Source organism: Osmerus eperlanus, chromosome 3, assembly GCF_963692335.1.
Source record: "Osmerus eperlanus chromosome 3, fOsmEpe2.1, whole genome shotgun sequence".
Classification (NCBI taxonomy): Eukaryota; Metazoa; Chordata; class Actinopteri; order Osmeriformes; family Osmeridae; genus Osmerus; species Osmerus eperlanus.
Genome location: NC_085020.1, coordinates 19,968,986 through 19,988,124, shown reverse-complemented (window position 1 = coordinate 19,988,124; position 19,139 = coordinate 19,968,986). Strand labels below are relative to the sequence as shown.

The 19,139-nt window shown below is 51.8% G+C and overlaps 3 protein-coding genes across 3 annotated transcripts in view; all 3 read left to right on the top strand.

Annotated features, from left to right (window-relative positions):
* The window catches only part of itprid2 (ITPR interacting domain containing 2), a 21,678-nt gene extending 10,173 nt beyond the window's left edge, over positions 1-11,505 (top strand). The window contains exons 6-17 of the mRNA XM_062456277.1: positions 2,999-3,580; positions 3,617-3,775; positions 4,473-4,533; positions 5,175-5,263; positions 5,528-7,138; positions 9,213-9,436; positions 9,898-10,042; positions 10,155-10,220; positions 10,371-10,736; positions 10,910-11,038; positions 11,287-11,309; positions 11,445-11,505. Coding sequence (XP_062312261.1) covers positions 2,999-3,580; positions 3,617-3,775; positions 4,473-4,533; positions 5,175-5,263; positions 5,528-7,138; positions 9,213-9,436; positions 9,898-10,042; positions 10,155-10,220; positions 10,371-10,736; positions 10,910-11,017 — 3,411 coding nt within the window. The 3' untranslated portion in view covers positions 11,018-11,038; positions 11,287-11,309; positions 11,445-11,505. The remainder of the gene's footprint in view (positions 1-2,998; positions 3,581-3,616; positions 3,776-4,472; positions 4,534-5,174; positions 5,264-5,527; positions 7,139-9,212; positions 9,437-9,897; positions 10,043-10,154; positions 10,221-10,370; positions 10,737-10,909; positions 11,039-11,286; positions 11,310-11,444) is intronic.
* The window catches only part of cwc22 (CWC22 spliceosome associated protein homolog), a 140,835-nt gene that overhangs the window by 112,906 nt on the left and 8,790 nt on the right, over positions 1-19,139 (top strand). The window lies entirely within an intron of this gene.
* Positions 15,169-19,036, top strand: ppp1r1c (protein phosphatase 1, regulatory (inhibitor) subunit 1C). Its single transcript, XM_062457758.1, has 7 exons — positions 15,169-15,471; positions 16,082-16,136; positions 16,981-17,012; positions 17,140-17,200; positions 17,708-17,854; positions 18,004-18,198; positions 18,322-19,036. The coding sequence occupies exons 1-6, from the start codon at positions 15,394-15,396 to the stop codon at positions 18,114-18,116; spliced, it is 486 nt and encodes a 161-aa protein (XP_062313742.1). The 5' UTR covers positions 15,169-15,393; the 3' UTR covers positions 18,117-18,198; positions 18,322-19,036.

Sequence of the window (19,139 nt, the reverse complement as noted above, 5' to 3'; positions counted from 1 at the left end):
AGCGTAGGGGGTCGTGCGCTCTCTGACAAGTCCGTGCCGCACACGTCCGCACACACAGGGTAGTACACGCTCTCTCTCTCTCCCCCCCCCACCCCCCCCCCCCCCCCCCCCTCTCTCTCTCTCTCTTATTAGTAGTAATCTAGACAACCAGGATGGCACTTGTGACCGAGCGTTTAGGGACAGGTAGACAGGGTGGTTGTCAGATAATGCTATACTATCAGGTGATGCACAGAATCGATGAAGTCAAGAAATGTATTACTTGCAGCATGCTCGCAAAGAGACAAGTCCGATCGCCGTACAAAGTTGTCTGCTAGCTTGTCTCCATGCTAACCATTCAAACAACACCGCTCTCAACAGTCATTGGTTCATACACAGACATGCATCTCAACAGTCATTGGTTCATACACAGACATGCATCTCAACAGTCATTGGTTCATACACAGACATGCATCTCAACAGTCATTGGTTCATACACAGACATGCATCTCAACAGTCATTGGTTCATACACAGACATGCATCTGTCACATGGCTCTTCTGTCTGTCCTTGGCTGTCTCCCTTGCATAGATCTTGCGTGTGTGTGTGTGTGAGTGCGTGCGTGTGCGTCCCTGAGTGGACGTTTACAACATCAACCCCTGCCCCCACCAGGTGACAAGATAAGGGTCTTGTATGTTTACCTAGTTCATTAGTGGGCTTCTCTCCCTGTAGACGAGGAATGCCGATTCTTTTACACAGGATAATACAGAATGATAACAGAATAAAGGTTTACAACCTTAATTCTTCCGCCAATGGTGACTGGAGGACAGGACATGAAGAACAGAGTCAGTGTCGGGGGCTGAGGTGAAGGGAGGGGGTGGGGGTGGGGTGGGGGGGAGCACTGTTGTTTTTGCCGTCGTCGGGGTAATCTCCAGTGTGCTGCCAGTCACCCTGGTTCCGTTCCCACAGCCCTGCTGCATTGTGGGTGATTTGTGGGTCTGTGGCAGGTTTAGCTGTTCCTGCCAACGGGGTGGGAGTGGGGGGGGGGGGTTAGGAGAGGACGACGCATGGGGGGGGGGGCAGTTACAGGTGACAGGTGAGGGGGGGAATCGAAGAGAAGGGGTGAGGAAAAGGGTGAGACAAAGGAGAGAAGATGGGAGAGAGTGCGAGGGCAGAGTACGGGGAGTTGGGCGGTGGTGCGAGGTGAGGGGGGAGTGGAGGAGGGAGGGAGCATGAGGGGGAGTGGTAGTACAAGGGGGTCTTTGTTTCAGTCGGGCAAAAAGGGGGTACTTGGCTCTCCAGTCACATTGCCATGGCCTGTGTGTGTGTGGGTGGGTGGGCATGGGCATGGGCACGGGCGTATTTAGCCTGTCCAACTTGCCTTTGCGGTGTCCCACATTTGCATAATATACTAGCCAATGGGGGCAGAAACAAAACAGCCGTACAAACAACACCCACACACACTCACACACACTCACACTCACTCACACACACTCACACACACTCACACTCACACACACATACGATCACAGTGGTAGAGGAAGCGACAGAACTCGGAAAGTGTTCGACAGAGAGACGACGCATGCTTTCAAAAAACAACATCGAGCAACTTTGAGAAGAACAGGCTACATTTGTTCGTAGTTCACAGGTTCATAGTTTCTTTTGGCAGTCTAACTGGCCTAGTCCGCCTTCCTCAGAGCCAGTTCTGTTTCTCAAAGTTCTGTCGCACGTCTATAGACGTTTTTTGAAGTGAATGTTTGAGTTTAGCACCTCATTACGCTTCTGCCTCTGAAGGCTAACTCTAATCAGCTCCTCTGTGATCGTGTAGCTATTGTATATGAACCAGATCTTTGTGACCTGGTTTTGATTGGTCTGGCCTGCTCTGGGGTGGTCTGGGTTTGTTGGGTCTCGAACACTCGGTTGTTGTCGGAGCCTCCGTGCTGCTCCGTGGGTGTTCTAGAACTCTCCGGAACCCATCCAGAGATTCTAGAATGCTCCTGCGCTCCCGGCCTGTGATGTTGATATAGCTTATGTAAGTGTTGCTTAAGTCGGGGGGGGTGGGGGGGGGGGGGGGTGGGACAACTCTTTGCCTTACTTCCTGTTTTTGTTCGGCTCTTCTCTGCTGTGCGCTTCTGTGTTGCTTAGTCAGCATTAGACAGGAAGACTGGGCTGGACACACACACTTACACACACACACACACAGATGGAGACCCCAAGCATGTGTAAGTGTGTGTAATGTTCCTTTCCCAGTCAGTTATGTGGACAGGAGCGATTAGCTGAGGATCACGCATATACACTGACGCTGTGGTTCCCTGAAACGGCATCTCCCATCGGCTGTATCACTTATCATCCTGAACCATGGTTTCCGTCTGGTTCCGGATAATGCGAGGCCATGTCAGGAGACAGAGAGGCTGTGCTAGCTCTTCTCCTGTCTGGCCCCCCAGTGGTGGAATCAACTCCCCACTTCCATCAGAGACACTGACTGTCTCTCCACCTTCAAGAAAAGGCTCAAGACGCACTTGTTCCGGGAGTACAACGGTACTTAGGAATGGTTCGCTTGACCCGATGTTAGTTTCCTCAAGGATCACAATGACTCTTGCTTAGAGACTTGTTGCTCTTGTGGTTAGTGGTAACTGACTTACATTTTTGTACTCGCTGTGATATATTGTTTATTATTGTTGCTTGCTTTTTTTTCCACAGGTACACTTGCACTTATAGCAGCTCATGTTGTTTAATTGTAACTTGTTTAACTACATGCTCTTATGGTTCTTCCCTTTGGCACTTATTTTGGTTGTTCACAATGTGTGCTTCATGTTTTGGCTACTCGCAATGTTTTGTGGCTATCTCGTTGTTATGATCAGTGACCTATGCACTTTGTAAAGCTCTCTCTTGGAAGTCGCTTTGGATAAAAGCGTCTGCTAAATGAATAAATGTAAATGTGCTAACATACCAAACAGCTCCCAGGAGACATAACATCACTGTATCGAGGTGTGCCGTTTGTCCTGTTTTTATTTTGACCTCTCCTCCTCTCCTCAGGTCGGTTCCGGCAGATTGAGGTTCTGACCACCGTGGCCAATGAGTTCTTCACGCTGTACTCCCAGGTGTCGGGCCAGCCCGTCCAGAAGATCGGCAGCCGCGACGGCGAGACCCCCGCGCCCCTGAAGAAGAGCAACTCGGCCCTCAACGTGGCCAAGCTGCTGAAGAAAAGCCTCAGTAAGCCCAACGTACTGTCTTCCTCCCAGACCGCGGACGGCACCCCCAGCAACCCCAGCCCCCCTGCCCTGCAGCCCCCCTCCCCAGGCCCCCCAGAACCTCTCCCCTGCCCTGATCCCGGCCCCGGCCCCGGCCCGGCTGACGGCTGCAGTACGGAGGCCGACCAGCGGGGGGAGCACAAGCAGAAGACCTTCCGGAAAAAGGACCCTCCTTCCCTGGCTACCGTTACGGAGGAAAGCAACGGCAGCAGCTTGGAACCCCCGCTGAGCCTGGAGGAGCTGGGCGACGCGCACACGCTCTCACGCACACCTGCTCCGACCGGGGAGAAGCCGGGGGGAGGTGGGAGAGAGGGTGGAGGAGATTTGGAGGGAGAGGACCAGCCTGTTCTTTGGGCACCGGAGGAGGCAGATTTGAGGCAGTCTAGTGAGGCAGACCAGGAGAGGCAACAGGACAAGGTGAAAACTTTAACCACGGACAAACTGCTCCACCCAGGCCTGCTGCAAGGAGAGCACCACCCTGGTCTGCTGCCCAACCCGCACATCGCTCACCTCCGCACTCAAACTAAGGACTCCTTTGAGATGGAGGAGGTAAGAATGTTGAGTAATGGGTGTTTATCTGTGTGTGTGTGTTTGGAGAGGGTGTTGAGGTCTGTTTTATATAGAGGAAGAGGGGTTACAAGAGGTCAATTCTCGACAGGGCTCAGCCGAGCAGAAGTACTGCTCCCTGTTTAGATCGGCCATCTTTGAGTTCTTGGTTCTCACGCTGGCGCGGTTCCCATGTCACTGAAGCTTGAACGAGGAGGCTGGCAGAGGCTGGGCGGTGTGGAGGCTAGGAGGCCAGGGAGGCTAAGAGGCTGAGGTCAAAGCCTTGAAGTTAAAAATAAGAGATCTGAGGATAGGATGGGGCAGTGGGGAGTTGTGTGTGTGTGTGTGTGGGGGGGGGGGGGAGAGGGTAGATGGATAGGAAGGAAAGATAAGAGGATGGGAAGAGCTGTATTAACTGGGTCACTATATGCTAGGCTAAATCCTGATTCATACTCTTCTCACTGAGCATATCTCTCTTCTCCCCTCCTCTCTTCTCCCCCCCTCTTCTCTTCTCCTCTCCTCCTTTCCTCTCCTCCTTCTCTCCTCCTGTCCTCACCTCTTCTCTCCTCTCCCCCCCTCCCCTCCCCTCCTCACCCCCTCTCCCCTCTCCCATCTCCCCTACTCTCTCCCCCCACCTCTCCCCTCTCCCCTCCTCTCCCTCACCTCCTCTCTCCTCTCCTCACCTCTCTCCTCTCCTCAGGTTCAGAGTAATGAGGACGAGGCTCTTCCTGGAACACGCAGCACCTCCAGGGCAGGTAGCGTTGAGTCGACATGAGACACACAACATGCAATATTTGTAACTCCCTTTGCAGAAAACCATCTGCAAAATAATAAATATAACATATATGCATACACATGAAATACCAACATTACTGATATCAATCAATACCTAACCTGACATATTTGTTTTGAGAGTACTAATCAAACTAGTGTTTTATAATGTGGGTCACAATACCAACACAAGATTCATATTATTCCTGTAATTCAGTCAGAGAAACGCATGGCCTGACATTAACTTTGATATATAGCAACAAAAGCATGACTGTGGCCAGTTACACGACCATGACATGACATTACACCAGACCAGAATTGACCCAGAGCTTATACAAGCTATATTAGCTCAAGCCTTGTATAGCTTTCAGTGACGCCTGGCTAAACTGGGCATGTCTGCGAGTCCATTAGTCTAATAATCTTCCCCAGAGACGTGTTCCTGTGGGAGTTATCGAACTCGGTGTGAGAACAGCTAGTACTTGTCCCAGCCTGCCCTCTACAGGCAGGGGGAGGGTACTGATTAACAAGTTGTTTTCACTGCTGTTTCTAGAGATGCGCTTTCTCAATAAGATGTTTCGTGCTCTTACTATCTGTCTCAGTCTCCCTCCGCCTTTTCCTTCCTCTCCTGCAGACCAGTTCCTGAGAACAGCCAGCCAGCACTCCGACAGTAGTGGATTTGCTGAGGACCCCTCCACGGACAACTCTGCGTGCTACCTGAAGGTGTGTGTGCGTGCGTGCGTGTGCGTGCGTGTGTGACTTTTTGGTGTGTCAAAAACTGTGCAAATGAAACCACTAAATAACCCTAATAACAAGTTTATTTGTTGGTCCATTCAAGAGGAACAATTTGCTTCCAGGTGCTCAATACTGGAGTGTGTGATTGGTTGATGCTGTGCCTGATGCTGTGCATCAAAGCGTGTGTTTGGTTAATGGTTATATATTCAAAGGTAACGCTGATTTCCTGAGCGTCTGATTGGTTGTTTCCAGGTGCAGGAGAGCACCGACAGCTGTGACAGCGAGACCACGGTGACGTCACACGCTGGGGAAGTGACCACGCCCCTGGCCCAGGACCACCCTGCCTTCGCTAGGCTGCAGGGCAGCGAAGGGGAGGAGTCTGAGGCTGGACAGCATGTCGACCAGGAAGAGATTCCCCAGTACACCGTCCACCAGATCCCCAAACGTCCTGCCAGAGGAACCGACCAGGAGCAGCAGTCCAGCCCTGAAGAGGAACCAGCTCCAGCCCCTGACCTCCTCCATCCGCAGCCCCTGCCCGCACCTGACCTCCAGGCCCAAGCCCAGACCCAACCCCAACCAGCACCTGGACCTCCCTCTGCTCCACATCCGGTTCCTGAGGAGGCAGGGCAGGAGGAGGTGGAGGAGGAGGTAGAAGACAGCAGCAGGCTCGGCTCCGAGGCCAGCGTCCACATGGCGCTGATCCGGGCCCAGCAGCGGGCCTGCTCCGTGTGGGAGGAGGCCGAGGCACAGGGGAGACGGGTTGAGCTGCAGCCCAGGAACCTGCTGCGTGGCCGGGGTCGCGGCCGAGGCCGGGGCCTCCTCAGAGCTCCCATGCAAAGGTCCAGCTCCCTCCCCACCTCCCTGCTCAGCCCCTCCAAGGTGGTGTCCTCAGTCAAGATCCAGTTCGGGAGGGGTGCTCTCACATGCTGCACCCCCCCTGCCTACTCCTACCACTTTAACCACCAGGAGGATGAGGAGGAGGAGGAGAGGAAGGACGATGACCAGTCTAGTTGTCGCTCCACCCTGATTATAAACCCCGCCCCTGCAGAAGTTGACCAATCCCCCGCGGTTCCCTACCCCCGGCCTATCCCCAGCCACTTGACCCGCTCGACCCAATCCCTGCACAGCTCCAGCCCACCTCCCGATTGGTTCGTCAAACCCCTTGGAGACCACGCCCACTCCTGGAGCACATGGAGTGTCCCCAACCTGTCTCAGCCCTCCCCTCGACCCCACCCCACCCACGCTCACCTCGACCCCCACCTCTCCAACCCCCACCTCTCCAACCCCCACCGCCCGTACAGCCACCCAGCCCATCTCCCCCACCCGAGCCCCAGCCTAGCTCAGTACACCCACCCGCACAGCCTCTACCCCTCTCCCAGCCTCCCGTATGGCAGTGCCCCCAACCTGCTCCAGCAACAGGCGTCCAGCCCCTACCCTCCAGCTCCCAGCCCCTACCCTCCAGCTCCCAGCCCCTACCCTCCAGCTCCCAGCCACCACCACCCGCCTCCCAGCCACCTCCATGGCTTCCCTTACAGCCCCCAACCCCCCCCAGGCTCTTACTACCCCCCCTACCACACCCCTCCTCCTGGCTACCCCTATGGCTCGCCCTACTACGGCTACCCCACTAACCCCTACGGCCACAGCCTCGACATGTCCTACTCCCTGCCCGCCCCCCACTCTGCTGGCCCCTACTCCAGCCTCTACAGAGGCCAGCAGTTTGCCCCTTCGCCCTTCTCCTACCCCTCTTCCTTGTTTGCGGGCCCCTCCCCCCAGCAGGCTCCTCCCACTGGCCCCTCCTCCACCGAGATGCAGCTGAGGAGAGTGCTCCATGACATCAGAGGCACAGTCCACAGCCTGGCGCAGGTCAGTCGACTGCACGACTGAACGTGTTTGTGTGTCTGTAGGTGTGAGTGTCGGTGTACGTGTGTGTGTGTGTCTGTGGCTTTATGTTTGTGTCTGTGTGTGTGTGTGGCTGTGCCCCTGTCTGTGTGTCTCTAGGTGTGTGTACGTTTGTGCCTCTGTGTTTGTGCCTGTGTGTGTGTCTGTAGGCAGGGTCGGACTGGCCATTGGGAGAGTCGGGGGATTTCCCGAACGGCCTGTCAAATGCAACAAAAAAATATAATAATAATAACTAGAGAGGGTACAATTTCTGGGGAAATTGTAGTGTGTGCTTGCTTGCGTCGGTTGCACAGGGGTCCGTTTTTGGATGACATTTTTACAACTGATATTTCTGTATATTTTATATAAAAATGCATACTTGTTATTTATAAAGATTACATAGATTTAAAAGAATTTTTTTGCTGCTCATTTACAACTGAAAATACGAGTGAAGTGTAGAATGAAATAGCTAGATGTCTTCTCATTTCCCCTGCAAGAGGCAGCCTCATCGTTGAATCAAAACAAATAAATTTGGCAGACCGGTGTAAAAATTGACCTAATCTCTATGACTTAAACGTCCTTTTAAGTTTTTCCCTTCTCTTGATATTTTAAGGCATTTAGCCTACTCATATTGCATTCATTCATGAATAAAGAACCCCCTTTGAAGATTATTCTACGACGTTACCGGCAGTAGAAGATGGAATCGCGATTCAAACAGTACCATCTGCTAACTGAAAATATGCCCCCAAAAACGTAAATAAGCTTGACATTTATTTAGTGGAAAATCGCTTTCATAAAAAGCTCACTGGTAGCGATCATTGTCAGTAACAACGCCAAGTGCGATATAGCCCTGTGTGGAGAAGCTTCCCCGGTAAATTGTACAGTACAGTAGACTACTGCTGTGTTCGTCTTGGTAGCGATTGCGTTGGTTGAATTTGATTTAACGTTCCGTTGTACGGTTTAGCCTGAAATTAATTATTTTCATGAACAGATTGACAAAGTTTAGGCTGTGGCAATGAAGTTAAGGTTAGTAGTTAGACTTTTGATTTAAGTAAGGGGAGTGCCGAACATGTTCTGTCGCCGTTTGACTTCCTACAGCTGTGTAGATGTTTTTGTAGTGTCTCGCGTAGGCTACAGCCTTGCAGTGAGCAACACTGGTTTGAAACCACAGGTAATGATAATTTCACCCACAAATCGTTTACTTGTAATGTAATTTCATAATAAATCCTACAACGAAAATGTATTTGTGAGGAATGTTTATTTTAACGATTGAAAACAGATGCATCATAGACCACTGTAGTATGTGTTGCCCGGGCAACAGAGGCTAATGTCATGATGCTAATACTTCAGTGACATAGTAGACTACTGTTTCCGAAAGTAGATGTACTTCCTTAATAAAATCTGCTTATATTGTACATTACACGTCACAATTGTGTGTCATATCACAAAGTAAAATTAGTAAATAGTTATTACCCTGGCCTCTTTGCTTGTGGCGTTTCTGCAGCTGCCTTGCAGTAAAGCAGTTAGCCTAGCTATCTCCCAGAAGTTAACGAGCTGCTAAACTAATGTTCTGCTAGAGGTAGTCACGCGAGTTTTCGTGACGTTAGTGACGTAAGTAGCGTCATTGACTGTGGCTAGCAAGTTAGCCACCGTTAGCTTCACTTTTCGCCACAAAAACTTAATTTCCACTTAAACCATGCAACGGAACGTAAATCCCAATAGAATCAACTCAATCGCTACCAAGACGAAACTTTTGACACCTAGGTTGTCTATGTAGGCCAAATATTGACAAAGATTTAGGGGGGCAAAAATAAATAATAATAAATATATATGTGAGAGAACAAAGGTTGTGCTCTCGCCGAAGGCTTGAGCACACCCAATAATAATACACGGTCGTGGGCCGGTGTGCGTCTTAAAGTCCTGGGCCGTTTTTCAGTCCCAGTCCAGACCTGCCTGTAGGTGTGTGTGGGTGTGAATCTGAAGGAGCGTATGTCCGCATGGCTCTGGGTGTGCGTGTGAGGACAGGATATCTAAGCCTGTGTGTCTCTGATGGTGGCAGACTTCGGCAGAGCTCCGCTCAGACACGTCCTCCGAGGTGTTCCCAGCTCACGCCCCCAGCCTGGCCAGGGGCAGCTCGGGCCTCGACCTGCACCAGGCCTCCCTGCTGGAGCTCCAGGGCAAGCGGAAGACCCTGAATGTGTTCAGGACCCAGATGATGGACCTGGAGCTGGGCCTCATCAGACAGCAGGCCCTGGTCTACCCCCACCTGGACCAGCACGAGAGGTAGGACACGCGGTCAAACTCTATTGCTGGGAAGTTGAGGGTATATTTCCGTTTAGGTATCATCTCAACCCTCACTTTGACCCCTAAAAACACCAACTGTCGCGTAGTACTATGAATACATGATTCATGAATTCATGATTTGTATGAGCGTGTACAAATACATGCTCATACATACTGTACACACACACACACACACATCGTCATCACACAAACACATACACATACTAGTGTAAATGTGTAACATTTCCACCTGTGTGAAGAATAAAGTTGTTCCATTCTTTCCTCGACTGGACTTTACAACCAGTCCTTGATTTATCTGCTGCACGACACAGATATTTTGCACGTCTGCTAAACGAACACACGTAAACCTCCTGTGTCTGTGTGTCTGTGTTTGTGTCTATGTGTGTGTGTGTGTGTCTGTGTGTGTGTGTCTGTGTGTGTGTGTCTGTGTGACGCTGCAGGCAGGAGGCGGAGCAGCTGGAGCGTCTGCGCTCTGCAGTCAGACGGGAGCTGCAGGAACTGGACCTGCAGCTGGAGGAACGCCTCCTCGCTCTGAACGAGCAGACGCGCTCCAGCCAGCTCTGCAGCCTCTACCGCCACCCGCTGGTCAGTTGCCGCCACTGCGTGCAAAATGTCATTCACACGCACAAGCATACACACTGAGCCACACGTACACACCGGGAATAGTAAGTCACTGTTTCTCTTGAAATCCCTGTAGAGCATCCAGAGAGGCCACAGTGTGGACACCCTGTCAAACCACTCAGCTCTGAGGGCCATGGAACCAGTGAGTACAAACAAACACACACACGCACACAGTAAACAAACACACAGAGTAACCAAATACACACAGTAAACAGACGCACACAAACGGTAAACACAACGCATCTCGTATGTCGTGTGACCGGTCGAGGGTCCGCTTGTTTCGCCTCCCCAGATGTCTGACCTGCTGCGGGAGCAGCTGTACCTGCAGACCGAGCTGGGCTACGAGGGCGGGGCCAGCAGGGGGGCCACGCCCAGCTCGGGCCGCTCCTCCAGGTCGGCCAGCCCCCTCCGAGGCTCCGCCCTCACTCCCGAGCCCGGCCAACCGCAGAAGACGGGTGTGTACAGAGCTTCTGTGACCATCACGCCCGCCACGCCCCAGCGCCCCAGCTCCCACGCCCCTCAGGCGGCCCGAGACACACACACACACCCAACGGAGGAGGAGCTGGGCCCGGGGGAAGGAGGGGAGAGACCGAGTGGAGAGAAGAAGAGTGAAGAGGGAAGGCAAGAAACCCCTCAACTACAACAGCTAATTAAGGAGGTACGATACGGAGGAGTAAGAGAATGCATGAACAGTCGAGCTGGGTGGTTTTGGCCGTAGACAGCAGACGTGTAAGAACTGTTCTTGTTTGTAGTTTTACAGGGTTGCGTTGTAGTGTGTTGTGTGTGTGTGTTTCTAGGGCTGTATTCTAACGTGGTGTGTGTGTTTTCCAGATCAGACACAGCCTTGCTGATGAGATCCGCCAAGAGATACTCCACGAGCTTCTCTCTGCTGTGTCGCCACAACGATCTCCAGTGGCAACCAGAGAGTACCCCCTGTAACTGTGGCGACAGCCGTGAAAGGTGATTTTTGGTCTATTTCGGGTAATGTGGTGTTTGCTGAAGATATTTGTTTGGCAGATGCTTTAATCCAAAGAGATGTACATTGGGGAAACCTGGAACCTTTAGTTCTACAGGCAAATGCTCTGCCATTGGGCTATACCCATCCCTATGACGATGAGATGGTGTAAAGATGTGTGTGTTGGTGCGGTGGTGTGTGTAGATTAAGGCTGTGGTGGTAACATTTGTTTTCTTGTCTCATTCTCTTTTAGGCGAAGAAGCACAGTTGCCCCCCTCATACTGAACACTGTAAGAGCCCCCCTCATACTGAACACTGTAAGAGCCCCCCTCATACTGAACACTGTAGGATCCCCCCCCATACTGAACACTGTAAGAGCCCCCCTCATACTGAACACTGTAGGAGCCCCCCCATACTGAACACTGTAGGAGCCCCCCCCATACTGAACACTGTAGGAGCCCCCCCCCATACTGAACACTGTAAGAGCCCCCCCCCATACTGAACACTGTAGGAGCCCCCCCCCATACTGAACACTGTAAGAGCCCCCCTCATACTGAACACTGTAGGAGCCCCCCCCATACTGAACACTGTAGGAGCCCCCCCATACTGAACACTGTAGGAGCCCCCCCCATACTGAACACTGTAGGAGCCCCCCCCCATACTGAACACTGTAAGAGCCCCCCTCATACTGAACACTGTAGGAGCCCCCCCATACTGAACACTGTAGGAGCCCCCCCCATACTGAACACTGTAAGAGCCCCCCTCATACTGAAAACTGTAGGAGCCCCCCTCATACTGAACACTGTAGGAGCCCCCCCCATACTGAACACTGTAGGAGCCCCCCCCCATACTGAACACTGTAGGAGCCCCCCTCATACTGAACACTGTAGGAGCCCCCCTCATACTGAACACTGTAGGAGCCCCCCCCATACTGAACACTGTAAGAGCCCCCCTCATACTGAACACTGTAGGAGCCCCCCCCATACTGAACACTGTAGGAGCCCCCCTCATACTGAACACTGTAGGAGCCCCCCTCATACTGAACACTGTAGGAGCCCCCCCCCATACTGAACACTGTAGGAGCCCCCCCCCATACTGAACACTGTAGGAGCCCCCCCCATACTGAACACTGTAGGAGCCCCCCCATACTGAACACTGTAAGAGCCCCCCTCATACTGAACACTGTAGGAGCCCCCCCCCATACTGAACACTGTAGGAGCCCCCCCCCATACTGAACACTGTAGGAGCCCCCCCCATACTGAACACTGTAGGAGCCCCCCCATACTGAACACTGTAGGAGCCCCCCCCATACTGAACACTGTAAGAGCCCCCCTCATACTGAACACTGTAGGAGCCCCCCCCATACTGAACACTGTAAGAGCCCCCCCCATACTGAACACTGTAAGAGCCCCCCCCATACTGAACACTGTAGGAGCCCCCCCATACTGAACACTGTAGGAGCCCCCCCCATACTGAACACTGTTAGAGCCCCCCCATACTGAACACACTAGGAGCCCCCCCCCATACTGAACACTGTAGGAGTCCCCCCATACTGAACACTGTAGGAGCCCCCCCCATACTGAACACTGTTAGAGCCCCCCCCATACTGAACACTGTAAGAGCCCCCCCCATACTGAACACTGTAGGAGCCCCCCCATACTGAACACTGTTAGAGCCCCCCCATACTGAACACTGTAAGAGCCCCCCCATACTGAACACTGTAAGAGCCCCCCATACTGAACACTGTAAGAGCCCCCCCATACTGAACACTGTAAGAGCCCCCCCCATACTGAACACTGTAAGAGCCCCCCCATACAGAACACTGTAGGAGTCTGAACACTGGTGATGCAGACCCTGTTGAATAATACTTGATGTCAGGATGTCCGATACGAGGGCCACTGTCTACGTTGTCTAGAACCGTGATCACGAACACGCCTTAAACATGCCGACGCCTTCACTCCGACTATGGATATCAACACCATGACACAACCTTAACATGCACCAGCCAGGCCTTCTCACTAAGCAGCTGGCGATTGGCTCCTCTCCACTTCCTGTCTCAGTCTTTTAGAGTGTATGTGAGGAGAAAGAGCTGCAAGTGGCTCTGAATTAAGAGAGAGAGTGTCTGTGTGTGTGTGAGGATGTGCATTCCTCTGTGATTGCGCAAGTGTAGGAGGTGTCTAGTGCTTGTTACAGTAGGTGATGTTGGTCTAACTGTATGTCTACACAGGTAATTGGGAGTGTACCGTATGTAGCCATGGTGATGGTGATGCATGGGTGGGAGGAGTCTGTTGTAACCACACCCCCTTAGGGGAAGTATCTGTGCAATACATTTGATTGTGGACTTGACTTTGGTGAATGCTTACACTGTGATGATCAAACCACTCTCTACATGTACTCTATGCATTCTAGGCCTTATCTGTCTGTCTGTCTTTAAGAACCCTAATTCTGTGAACAAAACGACTAAAAAACATAACATTACACACTTCAAAATCCAGTCCTAACTGTTAAAACCACTAAATATGTTGTTTAAACGTGTATTTTATCCTAGGATAATGTATTGATGAGAGAGAGAGATGTGGGAGAGACTTACTGTAGGATGACCTGTACCCGGGATCGGTCTCTCTCCGGGATGCTGTGCGTGTGCGACACCAGTGGGAGATTCAGTCGCAGAGCGTGTCAAGTGTTAGAACATGTCGTCCTGCTGTATGTGTGATTCTGAATGAACCTGAGGAGTGGTTTTCATCCTAGAGAGCTTCGAATTGTTGTTGTCTACCTGTGTCCACTGTTGCTGGGATGCTTAAGGGATTATTTCAAGACGATAATAAAGATATAATTTATTTTCAATACGTCCAGGTTTCCTGTGTGGCTTTTCTCTTTGGCGACGGCCTTCTGTAGCTTTGTGTAATCAGGAATCAATGTGAAACACACACAACACAACGTCAAATTATTCAAATAAATGCGAAACGGCATTGTTCTGTAGGAGGTTGGTGCAGAGTGTTTACGGGGCGAAGGGATTGGACAGGAGCGCTACAGTGAAGCGGATGAATGGAGGCTGAAGAGAGGAAAGTAGGGCTTTTATGCTCAAGCGAGGTTACAGTTGTGTGTGTGTGTGTGTGGTGCGCGCGTGTGTGTTAAGAGGCCACCAGCCTCCTGAACTCAGGTTATTAATAATGAAAGCTCCACCAGCAGCAGATAGCATCTCCCTCAGGAGGCTCCTGTTACACTGGGGAGAGAGAGAGGAGAGAGAGAGGGAGGAGAGAGAGAGGAGAGAGAGAGGGATGAGAGAGAGAGGAGAGAGAGAGGGAGGAGAGAGAGAGGGATGAGAGAGAGGGAGGAGAGAGAGAGAGGAGAGAGAGAGGGAGGAGAGAGAGAGGGATGAGAGAGAGGGAGGAGAGAGAGAGGAGAGAGAGAGGGAGGAGAGAGAGAGGAGAGAGAGGGAGGAGAGAGAGAGGAGAGAGAGAGGGATGAGAGAGAGGGATGAGAGAGAGAGGGAGGAGAGAGAGAGGAGAGAGAGAGGGATGAGAGAGAGAGGAGAGAGAGAGGGATGAGAGAGAGAGGAGAGAGAGAGGAGAGAGAGAGGGATGAGAGAGAGAGGAGAGAGAGAGGGATGAGAGAGAGAGGAGAGAGAGAGGGAGGAGAAAGAGAGAGGGATGAGAGAGAGAGGAGAGAGAGGGAGGAGAGAGAGAGGAGAGAGAGGGAGGAGAGAGAGAGGGAGGAGAGAGAGAGGGAGGAGAGAGAGAGGAGAGAGAGAGGGAGGAGAGAGAGAGGAGAGAGAGAGGGATGAGAGAGAGAGGAGAGAGAGAGGAGAGAGAGAGGGAGGAGAGAGAGAGGAGAGAGAGAGGGATGAGAGAGAGGGAGGAGAGAGAGAGGAGAGAGAGAGGGATGAGAGAGAGAGGAGAGAGAGAGGAGAGAGAGAGGGAGGAGAGAGAGAGGGATGAGAGAGAGAGGAGAGAGAGAGGGAGGAGAGAGAGAGGGATGAGAGAGGGAGGAGAGAGAGAGGGAGGGGCCTGGGATGGACAGCATGCTGCTGGGCTGGGGGGGGGGGGGTAATGGCCAGCAGGGGGGAGGAGTTACAAAGTGCAGTTTTATCTCTCCTATTCTCTCTTTGTCCGACTGTCATTCTCTCCACCTCTTTCTCCCTCCCTCCACCTATACCCTCCCTCTCTCCCTCCATCTCTCTCCGGAGGGGGCAGGCTGGGGTGCAGTGGCAGAGTTGTCCCAGAGCAGAGAGATGAGACACGAGACGGTCTGCTGTCCTGGCTGAATCCCACCGCTCTCCTGTGTGCTCCTCTCCTCTTTCTCCTTCCGTCTCGCTCGCGCTCTCTCTCCCCCTCTCTCTTCTCCTCCCGTCTCTTCGGTCATGGAGTCCAACGGCAAGAAGATCCAGTTTGCAGTTCCAGCGTTGCAGAGTCCTCTGGACCCGAAAGCAGCTGAGCATGTGAGTACACGCACACCGACACACCCACCCACACACACACCGACACACTCACAGGGATTATGGTACCCGAAATGATGACCCTGTTCTATAGCCTGATTCTCTGTCTCCTGTTAAAGTGGACCCTTCTGAGCTGTGTCCTTCGATGTCAACGTGCTCACCGCTCCTAGTCCACCATATGGCCCTTTGATGGGATTCTCTGAGTCTGTTCCAGTTACCATAGTAGAACACAACGTACGTAGCTAACGTTTGCTAGCAGGAGACTGGCATCTAGCAAGGTCACCGTGATGTTTGTCCCAACAAGGAGCTATATACAGCATGTTCCAGTCCAAGCTTAAACTAACGTAGACAGACAACAGTGAAGACCGACAGACACACACACACACACACACACACACAACCCCCAGGTTATTGATTGTATTGACAGCAGCATTGACCACTAGGAAGAATATGCTGAGGCGTTAGGTCTCAACGTGATACAGTGTGGTGAGTGTTCTTCTTCCCCCCTCTTACCTCTAGTCCCCCCCCCCACACACTACAGACGTAAACAGCTGTTTACCACATGTAAACCCCCCCCATGTCTCTGCCCCCCCCCCCCCCCATCATTCTCTAGATCCGTAGGAGGAGACCTACCCCCGCCACCCTGGTGGTCTACAGAGACACGTCAGGTAAAATACTGCTTTTGTAAACTGTGTGTGTGTGTGTGCGAATGTGTGTTTGTGTGACGGTGTGTGCGCACTCTTCATAACTGCAAAAGCTGGCGTCCCACGGAATTCGGTTTGTTCCAGTCATGGCCTTTAAACCTGCTGCACAGACAAACACAGACACACACACAGACACACACACAGACACACTCACAGACACACATCAACAGATAAACGTGTGATAGTCATCAGTATTCTGTTTAACAGTGATTGGATACAGTTTATCTGCTAGGGAGGGTTAGGCAGTGTTCTCTTATGAAAAGTCTTGTTTCATGGAATACTAAATTGGGTAGGTATCCACATGTCAAAGAGTAGTTTGTGTGTGTGTGTTTTGCATTTGTGTGTGTGTGTGACCTGTAGGTGGCTTATTTGTTTCTGTAAATGTGTGGTATGAGTGTCTTGTGGCCTTTAGGACGTGTGTGTATTCGGTATGTGTGTGTGCACTATCCAGCAGAGTGTGTGTGTGTGTGTGGGCCTGTTGTGTGTGTGGGACTCTGATGCCCTACATGCATTCCTAGCGGCACAAGCAGCCCTGTGTTCCTGGTCAGGGCTCAGGCAGTGTGAAGCCCTCAGTGGGAGTCTGGGCCTGGAGATCCTCAGAGAAACAACAGAACAGCTCACTGTAGAGAATGCAGCAACAACCTCCCTCCCAGGCTCAGCTCTGGGAGTGTGTGTGTCTGCTTGTGTGTGTGTGTCTGTGTGTGTGTGTGCTTGTGTGTGTGTGTGTGTGTTTGTAAGAGAGAGGACATGCTTGACTGTGTTGTCACCAGTTGAACTTGTCCTCCTGCCATCACCATCCCCCCCCCAGCTGACCTCCAGCCCAGCAGCCAATCAGGACAGGTAGAGCTCCTTCACTGACACCTCACTTCCTGTTCTCCTTCTTCATGATTACTCGATTTGGTGGATCTTGTCATGTCTCATACCTTTACTGTTTTCCCTCCCTGCTCGATCTGACTACGTTACCCAGCATGCACAGGCCCGCCCCGCCCAGAGGAAACGAAGCGTGTATACTCCCCCCACCTTGATAGGTACTGAAACACACACAAACACAAACATACACTGGCACAGATGCACACTCACACACATTCACACAAGCACACACAAACGCACGCATATCATAATAATGACATGGCTAGGCCACAGTCCAGTTCTCGTTCCTGACACAGCTTGTTATTATAGCACTATCTGTGGAAGTGGTCACAGTCGCCAGATACCCCAGGCTGATTGGACAGGAATGTTGACTGTCTTCCAGTAGGGGAGCCTGTCCAGTCTACATAGCCAGGGGCTTGGTTGGCCCTATTACTAATGAGCCAATAAAAGCTAAACAAGCTCTTTGTTTGCTGAAAGAAAGCTTCCAAACCCATTTTTTTGGGGGGGGGAAACATTTCACCAATTATACTGAAACAAACAAACGGCAAGAGAGCATTTGAATGGCTAGCACTACACAACGTCCAATTGAAATAACACTCATCGCTCATGACAACGTTAAAATGGTTGTGCTTATGTCGATCTGTGTGTGTGTGTGTGTGTTCTAGAGAGAGAGATCCCAGAACACAGCAGAACCCAGGAAGTGAGAGACCTTGGCCTGACCCGGCCCGTGTCAACAGCCACGGAATCCTCTTCAGGTTCCACTCCCAGACGCAAAGACACACCCTACCAGCACCTGCCTCCCTTCACTCCAGGTGTGTGTGTGTGTGTGTCCGTTGGAGTGGGAGGAGCAGGCTGCGTGACAGGCTGCGATTGTTCCGTATTGATCTGTGTGCTGTGACTGTAGACACAGAGTCTGGCACCTTGGGCGACGCCACGCCTGACCCACTCTGCTGTCCTCTAGGGGGCAGGCTGCTGGAGAACCACACTCCTTTCTCCGAGGAGGAGGAGCAGGATGGAGAAGAGGAAGAAGGAGGGGAGGAGGAGGAGGAGAAGAAGAAGGGGGTTCCTCACTAACCAGCCCGTGCTGGGGATTAACAAGAGGAGCACGCACACTCACACACTCACACACACACTCACCCACTCACACACTCACACACTCACACACACACACACACACTCACCCACTCACACACTCACACACACACACACTCACACACACACACACACACTCACACACACACACACACACACACACACACACACACACACACACACTCACACAAACGCTCTCCTGTGTGCAAACACGTGTCTTCGTCCACCGAGACTGAAGGTTCTTCGGAGGTGTTGCTATCGACGTGAGGGGGAAACCAGGTCATGTGACCCTCCCCCCGCACGGTAGACTGAGTGAGGACGCACCGAGGTCATGTGACGCCGCCCTTCGATCACGTGACGTTCCCAGTTGGCCAGGACTCTTCCAGCTTCCTGCTTGGACGTAGATTTCATTACAGCATCAGAAGATGGAGCATCTGTATTAACCGCTCCATGACTCGGGTATTTCTATGTCCTTTATACACAGTCAGCTGGAAGAGTATCGATTACATCCTGTTGTCACAGCAACGCTGACCAAAGCAGGAAGGCTGTGGTTGTGTCTGAATTCTTGTCTGCAATCGGCATGTTTTAAAGTGCAGCTCAGAGAGTTTGATTGCAGATTTCAAGAGATTGCGGGTTCGAATCCCTATATGTCGCTTTGGAGAACAGCGTCTGCTAAATGAATATGTCATCACGCTGTTCAGAAGGTGTTGTGGGTGTTGATGTGGTGTGGTTTGCAATAATAAACATCCTGTTTTCGACGGTCCAAAGGAAGTAATCAACAGTACCAAACACCTTTATTGGGTTTAAACAACCTAGCCATTTTACCTTTTTAGACTGCCAAATAGACCCTTCAGCATATACCGTATTTTTCGGAAATAAAGCCGCGGGTTATACCCCGATTTTACATTTTTCTTATGGTGGTGGGACTTATATTTCGATGAGGCTTATAGCACGTATTTATAACAAAACAACAGTAGAAACACTTTTTTCGTGAATGCTATTTTA

What these genes read in the sequence shown, in the direction of transcription:
- ppp1r1c (XM_062457758.1), top strand. Translation starts at nt 15,394, where the DNA reads ATGGAGTCCAACGGCAAGAAGATCCAGTTTGCAGTTCCAGCGTTGCAG. An exon ending in ACCCGAAAGCAGCTGAGCAT is followed by an intron (nt 15,472 to 16,081) that starts GTGAGTACACGC and finishes ATCATTCTCTAG; the next exon opens with ATCCGTAGGAGGAGACCTAC. An exon ending in GGTCTACAGAGACACGTCAG is followed by an intron (nt 16,137 to 16,980) that starts GTAAAATACTGC and finishes TCCCCCCCCCAG; the next exon opens with CTGACCTCCAGCCCAGCAGC.